Source organism: Cordyceps javanica, chromosome 2 (assembly GCF_051103115.1).
Source record: "Cordyceps javanica chromosome 2, complete sequence".
In the NCBI taxonomy this organism is placed as follows: Eukaryota; Fungi; Ascomycota; class Sordariomycetes; order Hypocreales; family Cordycipitaceae; genus Cordyceps; species Cordyceps javanica.
This window is the reverse complement of record NC_139296.1, coordinates 2,525,829-2,540,670: the sequence shown is the minus strand read 5'-3', so window position 1 is coordinate 2,540,670 and position 14,842 is coordinate 2,525,829. Positions and strand designations below refer to the sequence as shown.

At 54.9% G+C, this 14,842-nt stretch overlaps 3 protein-coding genes across 3 annotated transcripts; 1 reads left to right on the top strand and 2 right to left on the bottom strand.

The window, feature by feature from the left end:
• Positions 1-3,760: 3,760 nt before the first annotated feature.
• Positions 3,761-5,664, bottom strand: V2A60_003262 (major facilitator superfamily domain-containing protein; the record flags this gene model as incomplete). Its single annotated transcript, XM_083254598.1, has 5 exons — positions 3,761-4,233; positions 4,304-4,718; positions 4,794-4,833; positions 4,916-5,400; positions 5,596-5,664. 5 exons carry the CDS (start codon positions 5,662-5,664, stop codon positions 3,761-3,763), a joined length of 1,482 nt encoding a protein of 493 aa, XP_083110724.1.
• A 984-nt stretch (positions 5,665-6,648) lies between these two features.
• Positions 6,649-7,755, bottom strand: V2A60_003261 (YoaK family protein; the record flags this gene model as incomplete). The annotated part of the gene is made up of 2 exons (XM_083254597.1): positions 6,649-7,283; positions 7,470-7,755. 2 exons carry the CDS (start codon positions 7,753-7,755, stop codon positions 6,649-6,651), a joined length of 921 nt encoding a protein of 306 aa, XP_083110723.1.
• Positions 7,756-9,871: 2,116 nt separating this feature from the next.
• On the top strand, positions 9,872-11,544 carry V2A60_003260 (RmlC-like cupin domain-containing protein; the record flags this gene model as incomplete). Its single annotated transcript, XM_083254596.1, has 3 exons — positions 9,872-10,240; positions 10,354-10,693; positions 10,841-11,544. 3 exons carry the CDS (start codon positions 9,872-9,874, stop codon positions 11,542-11,544), a joined length of 1,413 nt encoding a protein of 470 aa, XP_083110722.1.
• Between the last annotated feature and the right edge of the window lie 3,298 nt (positions 11,545-14,842).

Below are 14,842 nucleotides of genomic sequence, written 5' to 3'. Positions count from 1 at the left end.
GGTCAGGCTTTTTTGCGTGGTTTTGGAGCAGAATGCCTGGCTGGGGGCCTGGGCCTGGACTGATTTGTGGCGGGGTGGCTTTTTGGGAGAGGGAGAGAGAGCGGAGGCTGATGGGCGCAGGCCGGAGAGAGCGGGATGACGTACAGCAAACGGGCTGGGAGGGACGCTGCTGATGGAGGGGTTGCGAGGCGAGTTTTAGACGGACGTGGGGAAAGCAGTAGACTTGACGCGATTATACGCAAAGGAAGTAGAGAGATGAAGAAAGATTGGAAACGGAACAGAGACGGTCAAAGGAGATGATGATGAAGTATGGAAAACAGACGTGAAGGGGGGGGTTCCTTTTTTTCTTTCCTTCCCTGGCCAGGTGGGTGGTTTGGGTTTGATTAGAAAGCGAGGAGACGAGGTCAGCGTGAAGCGCCAAAGGCCAGGTAGTTGGGTGGAGGGAGAGCGAGTAGGTACCTACCTACCTACTAAGGTAGTTGGTAGAGGTAGGTAGTACCAGTAGGTAGGTAAGTAACTGGGCTGACCGACAGCAGCTGGTACCTTTAGTACCTGCCTGCAGTGGGCCTCTGGACTATCATGTTGAGAGAGAAACACCTCAAAATTGGATAACTCTCTATTTACCTGCCAACCTGCCTGCCTAGGTGGCTTGATAAAGTGAAGCTAGTTTGCAACTAGGACATTCAGTCCAAAGTCAATGAACGCCGCAAGGTGATGCTATGCACCTGCCGGGCAACTTGGTCCCCGGACGTGCTGCTATTCAGAGGTGCTCGTGCTAGAGGTGCTCGAGGTACCCGAGGCACGCGCCTAAGTTACCCAGCAGACAGGTTCTGTTCAATATCTTTGCCCCCCTGTGCCCCCCTGTACCAGTAAACCCCAACCCCCCACCCACCGGCAGGGGGCGTAGTTGTCACCTATGAAGTCAACATGATGGTCATGACGATGATGATGATGTTGCCACTAACGGTACTCGGTACAGAGTCTACAGATTCGACAAGGGAGTCTATCCAAGACGAGCCGAGATCTTGCCATTGGCACCCCTACTCAGTCGTTGCCTAGGCGTGGTTTGCCAGCATTCAACAAGGCATGCATGAGGAAACGACAGGATGGACCACTGCAGCTTGGAAGCAGGCAGGCTCTACAGATCTGCGGCTGGCGGCCCAGAGCCTGCCGCAACTCTCATTTCTCTTCGTGTCTGCCATCTGGGAGAGCAAGCCTCTTCCAGTTCCATTTTGCCAAGCGGCTTGCTCCAGCCATGCCATGCATGATGCGAGGCGGTCGTCATGGTTGCCGTTCATGTCTGCGGCTGACGGTGCGCCGTGCCCTAATAATAACGAACGGCAAACTTGCGCAGTGAACTTGATCCAAAGAATCCGTACCTTGCCTTTATTGCTTTTTGGGGCGAAGAGAAGAGCAAGAGTGCTATGATCGGCCTCGTATGCATCCTTCTGTTGGCGCCAGTCCTCTTTTCCCCCCTCCTCACCCCCCGTCATCAACGTGCTGGTCGTGATGCTCTCGTGGGCTGTTACCTGGTCCACTCCACCTCTGGCCAGCAAAGTCTGCTAAATAAATAAGTACACAGACGGAAACCAAACCCACCATGGCTGGTCACAAAAACTCGCACGTTGAGATTAGGGGTCCAGCAGGGAGGTGAGGGGCTGGCCTAGTCGCATGGTAGATAGGTCGGTAGGTAGGTAGCCTTTTCTTTGTATTTTCCTTCTTCACCTTTCGCGCCTCTTTTCCCCTCTCTTCCCGTCGAGTTTCGACAAAACGATCAAAAGGAGCAAAGTAGGGTCTGGCAAATCCAGCCCGTGACCACTCAACAACCAACTGTGGGCGGGCATCGGCACCACACAAGCCCAACATTCGCATATCATGCTGGGTGGGGGAGCAGCCTTGGCAAACAAAGTGTTACTTTTACTATAGCCGGATGTGAATCAGAGGCTTAGAGTCTCTCTTCCAGAAAGAGACGCAAAACGACTTGGCGTGTGTGCGTTCATCAGACCAATTTCAAACCTGCTGCTGGTGCTGCTGGTGCTGTTGTGGTTGCTACCTACCTACTCTACTGCGACTGTTACAGCTGCTATTACTGTTGCAACTGGAATCGGCCTAGGGCACGCCAGACGTGTTGGTAAGCTCCTTTATGACGCTACCAACGACGTCATAGTGCCCCGCCTAGAGAGAAAAAAAAGAGAGAAGCTCTGGCCTGCACCTCATTTAAAGTGGGATGAGACTGTCGCTATTGACATGCCTAGTTTCCAGGCACTGCCGCTATTACCTGCCTAGGACCAGCCGAATGCACGCTCAATACCTTACCTAGGTAGTAGCCAACCTACCTGCCTACCTACCTATACCTACCTAAGCATGTTTCCTGGTGACAGCTTACGTGACATTTGATCAACAGTACTATGAAAAGAGAGAAACAGAGGAGAGAAAAGAAGAAAAGGAAAAAAGGAGAAATAAATTAGCCATCGCTGCTGGTTGCACAGCTCCCCGACGCCCATGACCTACCTATACAAGCCCTCATTAATCTCTCCTGATACAGATGACCAAAATTAAGCCTGCACTCCCGAACCCGCTCTGCTCTGCTCAAACACGCTAGCCTCATTTGTCCAGCTGCCTGCCATAATCATCATCGTCCTCGTCCTCGCCCACTGCAATCAACCACCGTCATGCACATTGCTTCATCCATCACGACAGCCTCTCTGCTTGATAACTAATCCAGCAGTCAAGACCGCCTTCATCTATCCCGCCCGGTCAAACCCACCATCACGCCATATCCGTCTCCTCAACTCCGCCGACGCCAGGCAGCACCAACCAATTTCCCCGGCCCTCAAACGACTCACGCCGTCATCTGGCCAGTCCTTTCTGCCCTCAACCCCTGCCGCGATCTGCGGCTCTTCCCAGTTCTTGGACGCCTACCCGTCTATCGTCAACCATTTAGTGCCGTCTTTGTTTCACCTACAGCATTACCAGTGTGATTGTGACTTGTCAGTAAACAAGAGACCCTTCCGGCAGCCCAGACCCTTCTCGCCCGTTGACACTAACTCACTTTAACCTACGCAATCGAACCGTCTGGCCGCCTTCCTTGGCCGCTTCACGACTCCTTACGCACCCCGCATGAGCGGAAGCCAAGTTTCACTGCCAGACAGCAAATCAGGAAACTTGGCGCGGCATTCCGCCGTAGAGTCGGGTCCGGCCAAGACTTCCAAAAGCTTGTCTTGCACGCCTGGTCATCGCCGATACTATACGTCACTAGCAACTTGGAAAGCTGGGCAATCTGCAAACGGCCCCAGCCGTGAACGAATATTGCGTCTCATTTGTCCCGCCTGTCTTCTCCTTTGCACTTTTCTCATCGCACTTAGCCCTGTTTTCTTTTTTTTTTCCCTTCGCTAATTTCCCTACCAGGATGTCATAGTGCGCAGGTCATCCACCTCCCACACGCGAGCTGCCCTGCCGATACCGATAGTGATGTCACTCAAACCAACCCCATCTCGCTCCCCTTCAGCCTGTAGTTACCGGTTTCACATTCACAACTAGCCTCTGGTTCAAAATCTTTGATTTCAATTACGTATACTTCTCCACTCTTCAACAGAAGCACAGACTTGTGCCTGGAGTTGGCTTGAAGGCAGAACCTGGTTGTCACTTGTCAACCGGTCGGGCTTTACCCAAGTCTCATAAGTCTCATCCTTCAACCTTGGTTACATCATTATATTTGTAGCGCTGGCCATCTCGGCTGAGCCTCCACAACAACAACCTCTCACAGTTTGTAGAGTCGCGCCTGCACGCCGCGGCGCTCGGCCTCGGCCGCAAGCTGCCTATTCTTGCGCGCGTAAAACACGCGCAGCCCCAGCGACACCGCCGTGACGAAGAGCAGGAAGCCCGCATTGGTCCAATGGCCCGTCGGGTAGCCCTTGGCCTTTTCGCTCGCCTTGTAGATCCACACGCCTGGGATCTGGCCCAGCCCGCCGCCAATGCTTACGTTGAGAGCGATGGCCAGCCCAACCGCCGCCGTGCTTACCACGTTAGACGTCAACCAACCCAGCAGCGGCGGGATGCATGCAAACGCGCCCGCCGTGGCCATGATTAACCCGCCATAGCGCGCCTTGTATGCGTCGGGCGGTAGCGCCGCCGAGACGATGAAGCCGATGGCCCCGACGAGGGCAGCGCCCGCGGCATGATAACCTCGCGCGTTGAATCTGTCGGCTGACAGCGCAACCACAATTTGGCAAACTTGATAGTCACGTAAGCTGTTTGTTCTCCTCGGACAGCTGCAACCGTAATTGTTGCTCAGTGTACATACCATACGCGACAGCCCACGGCGGCACAGTCATCAGCTGCGCCGTCAAATCACGATAGCCAAGACCGAGCGTGATTGACGGCGTAAACAGGCTGAGACTCGCAAACGGCGGGCTGATGGCAAAGTAGATGGCATAGTGCGCGTACAGCCGCCAGTCCGTCAGTGTCGCTTTGGCGTCCTGCCAGGTCATGCTGCGGTCGTGGCCCTTGCTGCCCTCGTGCCGCAGGCGCCCAACGGCCAGTGCGCGCTCCTCCTCGGTCAGCCAGCCTGCCGTCTCCGGGTAGTCGGGCAGGAAAAATAGCACCAGGAACGAGGAGAGCACCGAGGGGATGCCCTCGATGATGAAGAGCCAGCGCCAGCCCGCTATGCCAGCTGTCTGGTTCATGTGCCCGATGCCGTATGCAATGGCGCCACCAAACTATCGGTGATTGTTAGAAACAACTCTTGACTTCCCTCCAGCCCCTTTGCATCGACGTGTTGAAAGTCTACTTACAGCACCTGCCAGTGTGGCCGACGCCAGAATGAATGCCACTCTGTACAGCATAGTCAGCCAACTACGTCCCCACCACTCTTTGAATTGTCTTCTTTTTTTGTCGGTCCTGCAGTCCCACTCACCGAACACTTCGCTCGTTATGCTTGTACCAAAACGTCAGGTAGTAGATGAGACCCGGGAACAGGCCAGCCTCGAACATGCCGAGCAGGAAGCGGACGGCCGTGACGCTGCCAAAGCTGCGGGACGCGCCGAGGCACATGGTCATGACGCCCCAGCAGAACATGAGGAAGGCGAGCCAGCGGCTGGGCCGTAGCTTCTTGAGCAGGATGTTGCTGGGCACCTCGAAGACGGCGTAGGCGACGAGGAAGACCATGAGGGCGATGACGAACTGATAGTCGGACATGCCCGTCGTGCGCTGCATGTCGTCGCCCGTCGACGAGTTGAGCACCTTGGCGTTGCCAATGTTGGCGCGGTCCAGGAAGCACAAGAAGTAGATGCCGGCCGAGAGCGGCACGATGCGCGCGTCCTGCCGCCGGATAAGCCGCCGCTCCTCGGCACTGGGCGGCTTGTCCGCGGCGGAGGAGGAGGAGCCGTCATCCTGGACGTCCTATTGAGGGGGGTTCGCGGTCCCAGATGGTCAGTGTTGTTGTCGGGGGAAATCAAGACGATTGCATTGGCAAAGTAAAAGAATCGAATAGCAAAACGGAAAATGGAGATTTGGGGGGGGGGGGACAGGATTAGAAACCACCTGGCGAGCTCGGAGCCTTTTGTTCATGTCCGAGCGTCAAGGCGCTTCACATACCTCGTTGACGACTACCTTTTCGGGGTCCGCCTGGGGCGACAAGACTGCATCCTCAATCTTGGACGACATGGCTGGGGGGGAAAGGGCCTTCAAGTGGAACGAATACGACGACGTTGGCAGCGTCTTTATTTGTTTTCCTTTTGTCGTGCCACGGAGTTGGAAAATTTGCGGTGAGGAGCAGAGCTAGGTTTTTTTTTTTTATTCCTTTCCCTTGTCCGTCCCGCTCGAGAAAAAGGGAAAGAGAAAAAAATGAACCGTTGGGGCGAGGGGGGATCCTTGTCCGTAGCCCGCCACAGATGGAGAATGCGGGGAACGGAGCTAAGGCCGGGTGTCTGGCGGACATGGCCGCTCCGTGACTCGGAGATGCGGCCCGGGTCGGTGAGACGGAGGCTGAAGGCGTTTCAGACAGGTTCGGAATATGAAAGTCAAGGAAGCAAGGACGCTGCTGGGGCGGAGCATGGAGGTCTGAAGAAGTTCGGCATGAACCGTGGCGAGCCAAGATGTGGTGGCTGGTGGCTGAAAGCTTATCTACGTGGATGTATCAGTTGGCCACCACGAGTGCTGCATATATGCGTGCATGCATGGCCGTTTTGCCCACTACTATGAATGATAGGACTTGGGATGCGCTTCCCTATGATATCGGTCACATATTTCATATGTAGTGCTCTACATGGGTGACGAACAAATTGCCCCAGCCGATCATGGCCAACTTATTCGCCTACCCTACACACCAATGGCCGCGGCAACATGTTCCCTTTCAACCCGTCCCTGCACGTACCATCTCCTACTTGAGCAGCAGATACCTTGACATTGGTATTGCGTGTGAGCACCTACCAAGAAGTCAACTACAACTCGATCAACGTAGAAGATGCGCTTGTCACAACGATAGGAGTTGTCGCTCTAGTGTTGGTATTGCACAACGTGGCACGAGTACACTCGAGCCAAAACAGGCAAGAATATGGAGCTGACCTTTGTCTCTAAAACGAACGCTATACAATTCTCCTCTCTATTACTCATAAAGTCTACATCATATATACATCCCAGCCTCTGTCGTTACTCATCATCGTCGTCGTCTGCTGCGGGCTCCTCGGGCCAGAAGAACCAGATGACGACCATGAGGAGCTTCAAGGCGGCGGCGGTCCAGAGGGCGCCCTGGATGCCAAAGGGAGAGTGGGCAAAGACGCCGCCGAGGACGGCGCCGAGCAGCAGCAGCAGGGGCGCGGCGGCGCGGCGGTTGCGGTCGGGGTTGTGGGGGCGGAGGAGGTGCTGGTCGGAGAAGAGGTCGCAGTAGATGCTGGTGAGGACGACGCTGGTGAGGGCGTTGTGGCGGAGGGCTCGGCTGGCGACGGCCTGGCCGCAGCTCTGCAGGGCGACGAGGGCGAGGGGCAGCAGGACGGTCCAGTCGACGGCGTCGTCGTCGGGGCCGGGGCCGGGGCCGGAATCGCCGGGCGGTGGGGTTGTGCGACCCACGACGAGGGCGGCGGCGACGGTGAGCAGCGCCTGGGCGAGAAAGGAGGCGCAGAGGACCCAGCGGCGGGTGGGCGCGCCGGCGACGACGCGGTGGAAGCGCGCAAAGAGCCAGGAGCCGGCGCAAAAGGCGAGCAGGGAGACGCCGGAACGGTACAGGCGCGGGCTGACGGGCGGGTAGATGAGGGAGGCGATGCCGAGGGCGACGTAGACGGTGTTGCCTTTGCGGTCAAAGCGTTAGCTTTTGGGAGGTTGTAGAGAGATGTGCAACAAGGTGTGTTGGAATTATGAAATGAAAGGAAAAAAAAAAAAAGCGAGCGAGAGAGAGAGAGAGAGAGAGAGAGAGAGAGAGAGAGAGAGAGAGAGAGAGAGAGAGAAAAGGAGTATAATGACGGCTTTTTTCTTACCTGTCTGCATGGAAACAAAGGCCCCCCAAACTTGGGTCGAGGCGCTGTCAAGCAGGCCGGTGACGACGTAGCAAAAGAGCAGCACGAGGTCGGCCCATGAGCGCGAGACGTTGGCGCCGAGCGTCTTTCGGACCTTGGTGACGCCGCCGCAGCCGCGACCGGCCTTGGATGGTGACGACGGCTTGCCAAGGAGCGGCTGCTGCTCCGGGTCGGTAGTGACGGTGGTGGTGTCGTGGCCGTTGGCTGCGGCGGAGGGCCGTGAGGCTGTGGTGCCGTAGCCTGCCATGTTTTTCTTTTTGTTGTCTTTTGCTATGTGATGACCAACAACCGGAAAGCAAAGGGCCTGCTTGTGGTCGTGTGCGCGTGGTCCGAGGCAAATAAATAAATCACCAAAGCTGAAGCAGGGTGATGCTGTAACTATCAGTACTCAGTAGATGATGAGCCTGCTAGGCACTAATGGTACCTGGGCAACTCCTGCGTGGGAAACTGGAGGGGAAGAGTAGTATAGCCAAGGTATAGCAAAGGTATAGTAGAGCAAATCGGTTAAAATGGGAATAACTTGGATGGAACCCCCGTCTCAAAATTGGGGGTTAGTCGAGGTGGTGCAGGAAATGGTTCGATTTTGAGGGCGTATAGTGGTGCGAGTTAGGTGAAGGGGGAGGATGGTGATTAAACTGTGCTGTGTGTGTGTGTTGTTGTGTTGGGTTGGGAATAAAGAGGCCGTCACCGGCTTTATAAGAGCGTCTGTCTTTGGTGTGTCCGAGGTTAGGTGCCAGGCACTTTCCAGGTAGTCGCGGCGAGTACTTACAGTGGTGTAGGTACCTACTTGTCCAAGTAGCGGCCGCTGTAAACCTGGAGTTGGTGTAGAGCTGCAAGTAGTGGTGATGATGGCCTTGTCATGCACACTCAAGACCATGACTCGAAAAGCAGCGAGGTTCAATGTTGGAAATTTTTTGCAACAGGTTCCAAAAAATCAAATCGAAAATCGAAATCCAAACCAAAAAAAAAAAAAGAATAATCTACAGGTACAACAAAATCACCCAAGAAGCCGACTTTGACCCCCCACCCCACACTGTAACCCCAGCTTGCCTGTACCGGCTGCAGGGGGCCCCTCCGGGCTGCCTCCCCCACTAAAATTATAGGGCGTGTAGGGAGTTTCCGGGCGTGTTGCGGACTTGGTTCGGGGGAGTGGGCAGGACTATGGTGTGTGTGTGTGTACGAGAAATAGGTACTATGTAGAGGAGAGGTAATGATATCATGACACATGCCGAGCACGAGAGACAGCTATCGTCGGTAGAATCGATGCAAACAGTTTCTTTTTTTCTGTTTTTTTCTACAATCGCTGATTGACATTTGTTCAAAACTCACCCATCGCCACATGGAGCGAGGCAGCAAAGAATGAGAAAAGAAATGCAGCAACAATGTTATTCTTCTGCAGCAAGTCTGGTACAAAGAATTCCCGTCCTGGCCTTGCTTGCCTGCTTGCCCCTAATTCACTTTGCCAAGCTGCTCTCTCCCACAGTGACCGGCCCGTTGCAACATGTCTCTGCCGCTTTATCCATCCACATGTCCAAACTAACCAACCTTGGTGAGTTGGACCACCACCACCGCCGCCGTCGGCGCCAACGCCCGCTATATTCCTACACGCCACTCACTGGCGAGGTTGGGCTGGCTGGCTCGCTTGGATTTGGGCCCTGTTTCCCTTGATTCATGCCGCGGCATTTATTTTATTTTTCTTCCAACGCTATCCAATACGCTTTGGGCGCGAGGTGTGATCCCTATTGTTTTTTTTCCCTTCTGCCCACCCCCCTTGCCGCTGTCTCTCCAACGTTGCTCGTCTGTTCCGCGCCCGGAGCTTCTTCTGTCCTCCGGCCCCAACAACAACCACAAACTTCAACCCGCCCATCCGGAACCTAGACCTCGCCGGACGCACCCATAATCTGTACATCCATCCATACATGGTAACTAACTAGTCAAGTCAACTATGGCATGGCATGGCATAGCCGCATAGTTACCCGTGCTACGTCAAGCCAGTAACCAAACCCGGGTGCCCTCCCACCTCCCCAGCCGAGCCCGCAAACCTGCTGCAATTGGCTTTCTCGACATGCCCGCCCGTAGATAAAAAGCTTCATGCCTCGTAATTGATACTTTTCCCTTTTTCTCTTCCCCTCCCATTCTTCCCCCTCCCCCCTTTCCATCCCGTCTTGTTGGTTCTTCTCCTGTGACTCGTCCTGCGCCAATCACTCCCGCAACCCACTTACATCATTCTGACTTGCACACAAGAGACGTCCGTCTTGTTCCCAGACTCGGAAAAATCCTTGTTCCCAAACAGCTTGATCAACCGTCCTTGCAAAACAAGCACACGGCCAATTCAAGCCAAGTAGAAAAGGGAAAAAAAAAAAATGAAGCTCACCACGTCCCAGCTGCTCCTCGCCGCCGGCCTCTCCGGCCTGGCCGCCGCGCTGCCGCACCGGGACAGCCCCCAGCAGCGCTTCCTCAACGGCCTCGCGCTGCCCGACCGATTCGCGACCCCCCGCCAGCACCGGCCCTACACCCCGGGCCACCGCGACAAGCTCGACCGCTACGTCGATCCGGAGCAGGACGACCTGACCCCCCTGCCCTGGCGCAACGGCCAGGGCGCGACCGTGCTCGGGCCCGTCAACGGCGACCGCGCCCGCCAGAGCCCGGACCTGGTCCGCCCGCCCAGCACCGACCACGGCAACGTCGCCAACATGCGATGGAGCTTTACCGACTCTCACACGCGCATCGAGGTAAGCGCGCGCGCCCGACGAAACTGGGGGTTTTCAAGCCCAACGTTTGAAAAAGAAATGGAAAACGAATAGATGAAGGAAATACTGACTGTTTTTCGTTTTGCTACTCACAGGAAGGCGGATGGACGAGACAGACGACGGTCCGCGAGCTCCCCACCAGCGTCGAGCTGGCCGGCGTCAACATGAGACTCGACTCGGGCGTCATCCGCGAGCTTCACTGGCACAAGGAGGCCGAATGGGCCTACGTCCTCGAGGGCAGCGTCCGCGTCACGGCCCTCGACTACGAGGGCGGCAACTTCATCGACGACCTCAACAAGGGCGACCTCTGGTACTTTCCCAGCGGCGTCCCCCACTCCCTCCAAGGCCTGGGCGAGAACGGCACCGAGTTTCTACTCATCTTTGACGACGGCAGCTTTTCTGAAGAGTCTACCTTTATCCTGACGGATTGGCTTGGTATGTTTCTTGTCCCGCTTCGATTCGCACGACGCATTACGAACAACCCTATCAACCTACTTACCTACCTACCTACCCATCTACCCACCTCCATATACCCTCCTCGTTGCCATCTTGACTAACACTCGTCTCTTTCTCGCTCGCAAGCCCACACGCCCAAGAGCGTCATTGCCGAAAACTTCCACCTCGCGCCCGAAGTCTTTGAGCACCTGCCCAAGAGCGAAAAGTACATCTTCCAGGGCTCGCAGCCGAGCTCCATCGACGAGGAGCGGCCGCGGGGGCGCAACGTGAAGAAGTCAAAGTACCAGTTTACGCACCGGATGCTGGCGCAGACGCCCAAGGAGACGTCGGGCGGCCACGTGCGCGTCACGGACAGCACCAACTTCCCCATCTCGCGGACCGTGTCGGCGGCGCACGCCGTCATCGAGCCCGGCGCGCTGCGCGAGATGCACTGGCACCCCGTCGCCGACGAGTGGTCCTACTTCATCCGCGGCAAGGCGCGCGTCACAATCTTCGCCGCCGAGGGCAACGCGCGCACCTTCAACTACGTCGCCGGCGACGTCGGCATCGTGCCCAAGAACATGGGCCACTTTGTCGAGAACATTGGCGACGAGCCCCTCGAGATGCTCGAAATCTTCCGCGCCGACCGCTTCCGCGACTTCTCCCTCTTCCAGTGGATGGGCGAGACCCCGCAGCGCATGGTCCTCGACCACCTCTTCGCCGACGACAAGGAGGCCGGCGCCAAGTTTTGGGACGCCGTCCGCGATCCCAGCAAGGACGAGATTACCGACCCGGAAAAGAACCTGTCCCATGACGACGACAACAACAACAACAACGGCGAGGAGCTGTGAAAGAAGAGGACTCCCCTCTCTACCATGCTTCCTTTCTTCTTTCTTTCTTGTTCTTGTTCATCCTGTCTTCTCTCTCTACTAGCTACTACCTGCCATGTTCTTACTAGTGTCTTCATCAGAATAGATTGCTCTTTTTTTTTTCCCCTCTACTCATTTTGCCACGTCAATGTGTATCTTTTCCACTCAAAATAACATTCTGACAATGCATGCCAAGGCGCCAATCGTAAAGTAGATCTCACTCAACGCAGTATTACTATCGCCAATCGACCCTTGTGGAGCTTGCCTGGCCTCCTCTTCATGTCGCCGCGGGTCCCATGTCGCATTGCGGGCCTTGCTTGTTTAGAAACGTGGTCGGTGTGTCATGCGGGATAGGAAACCAGAAAAAAAAAACTGCTAGGCCTTGCTGGTCAGGATTTGAAGCCTTTGGTGTTGCAAAATGCCTATTGTTGGTAACGTCGCGTTGGCAAGGCAGAAAGCAGGCCCTCGGGGATGATGACTCGCTTTCATGTCCACCCACCACGTCATGATGCGTCAATACATTGGGCAGCCCATATGCTGGACGGGGAGCCGGGGGGAGGGGGGGGGGGGGAGAAAGCAATTGCAGAGGGAATTTCGGCTCCGACGTCGCACAGCATCGGGCACAGCAATCGACACGCATACTGATAGGTCTACTGTCCTCACGCAACAATCGACGTCCCCGAGGCACACGGAGCGGACCCCGACCTTTGGTGTTCCGTGCGATGACCAGGCGACGCCAACACCGCGGGCGAGTAGGAAGTGTCTTGTTGGTCTCGCTCACCGTCCACCTTGATTTTGCACACTGGTATAAGTATTGCTTGGTACACGGTTGGAAGGGGCTCGAATCGCGAGACCGCCTCTGCCAGGCATAGACGTGAGGAAGAGCGACGGCGGGGTTATCTGCTCACATATGACCAATAACGCCGCCAAGGCTCAGATAGTGCAGCATTGGGGACTGGTTGACGGGCTGGCTGAGAGCCCGCTTCGCAGAGAGCATTGCATGCTGCAGAGCTTGCTTGTTCCGTAGAGACCAGGGGCGGGGGAGGATTTGGATTGGGTGCATCTGTGGCATCAAACTAACAAACCCCCCCAGCACCAAGCATACGTACCTACTTATTAGCCTCTGGATGCAAATTGGAACCGGCAGCTGCAAGCGTTGACCGTCTTTTTTGCCGTCCCAAATGTCTGGACAACATGCCTGCTCGATCTGCGGTCGACCGTTCCAGAGTTTAGAAAAGAAATGGTGCGAGAACCAGCATTCAATGGCGAGAACTGAAACAAGACTGTCTGGCGATTTTTTATCTAAGCCCGACGATATAAATAAACCTAGACAAAAAAGGTCTGCTTCGGCACCGCTAATGCAGAGGGACACCCAGGACCAGGGCGAGCGGCGCCAACTGCTCAGGACAATTGACAACGACGATGCTCTGGACGCAAGCCCCGGCTTGCATTAGCTCGGGCGCCTTCAGAGAGCGGCGTTGCGACCCTGCCAGCCTGCGAGGGGTGCAAGGTGTGTGTGGGCATCAGAACAAGGTGCCGGAGCCTCCTTTCCCCATGCAAGGCTTTCCGGGATATAAAGAAGCACCGAAAAGAGAAGCAGCCTCGAAGAGGGAAAAGAGAGGAGGGGGGAGGGGAGCGGCTGCGTGACTGAGACGTGCCTACTATACGCGCCACTGTTCAGTGTTGCATTGTTGATACAACAATCATCGGCAGGGGGGTTGTTCCCTGCTTGCCACCCTGTTGGTAACTCGAAACAGGACTTGCCTGAGTGGGTAGCATGCCGCCAACAAAGTCAGTGATGGGAGAATGAAAAAGTAAAATAAAGAGACTCCCTCCCAATGATGGTTCATCATCAAGGTAATCAGCGGGACGCATGAGCAGACGAGCTCTGCGCCCCCCTGTTTTTTTTTTGGAAAGCCACAAGGCTCCAACGGACCACTGGACGGGGATTCTAGATAACTCTATTTCTTAATTTAGCACGCTTTTTAATTTGCCTGAATTGTATCAGCAGGTAGCAACTCTATGCTGGTATTTCCACATACAGCAAAGGTACGTTGTAACATTGCGCACCGCCAGTAAAGACAGACCGACCATTGCATCATATCATATAAAGATGTGAAATGTAACCGAGGCTACTTTTTTTTTCACTAGTGTCTTTATAGAAAGGCTGTCTTTGCTACAAAGCCTTGTTGTTCAAGACTTGTCGAGAAGACGGGGGCGTCCGACAAACAGGTGCCGCAACCAAGTGATTGTCGTTTTTAGTGTATTGTTTTGATTTTCGGCGAATATAATCCTCTCAATAACAACAGCCTCGAAAAAAAAAGAAAAAAAAAGAAAAAAGAAAAAAGACAAAGAAAAAAGACAAAGTGCGGGGGAGGAGCAACGGCGGCGCCTTTGAGGCTTTGGTGGCTTTTTTTTAGTGAACAAACTAAAAAAGAATCCCATGTTTCTGGCAAATGAAATCCATGACTGATGCTTTTTAGTTGGAGGAACTCTGTTCCCTTGACTTGCTCTTCTTGGAAACGAGTATCGAATCAATACACAGCTGATGAGACTCGTGATCTAAAGCCTCTTTATTTTTCTTTGTGGTGTCAACACCGGAAAACTCTCGGCATCGTTAGTGTTTTTTCTTTTTTACTTTTCTCTTGCCACTCTCAACTTAAACTCGTATGTACCGAGTACTCTCTCTTTCTCTCTCTCCCGTCCTTGGTGTATGCGGCATGATTGATCACAGCTGGTCACAGTTCCAGCTAAACCACCCTCCCCTGCCCATCTATACTCCTTACACCCCCTCTACCCCCTCATTTCTTCTACAGAATCGGGATCCCCAAGAAAAGCAAAGAAGGGCATGTCAGTTTGTCAGTTGCTGCTTGGCAATGTTGCTTTTCCCCCTCCCCCAAGACAACGCCGGCTCCAGAGGTCGGCTAGCACGGCACCGGCCTGCCTAGAGGAGCCGTTCCAATGCACGTCCCAAGCCAGCCGATAATGTAGCCCTACTGTTGTGGGTGTGCTGCCAAGTTGCTTTTTTTCCCTTTCTTTCCCCCCTTTCGCTTTCGTCCCTCTTCTTCCGCGCTGCCGCAGCGCTTGATGCCGCCCTTGGCCCGTCAATTATACACATCTGGGGTGGTGCCGTCCCTGCCGGATGAGCTTAAGCCTAGAACAGGAATTCCGATGCAGGACAAGGGCGATCCGAACTTGCCGTCTCGACCGTGGATCGCCGCGATACTATCCCAGAGCCCCCATATATATATATATATATAGTATCCATGTTTCGTTTCAT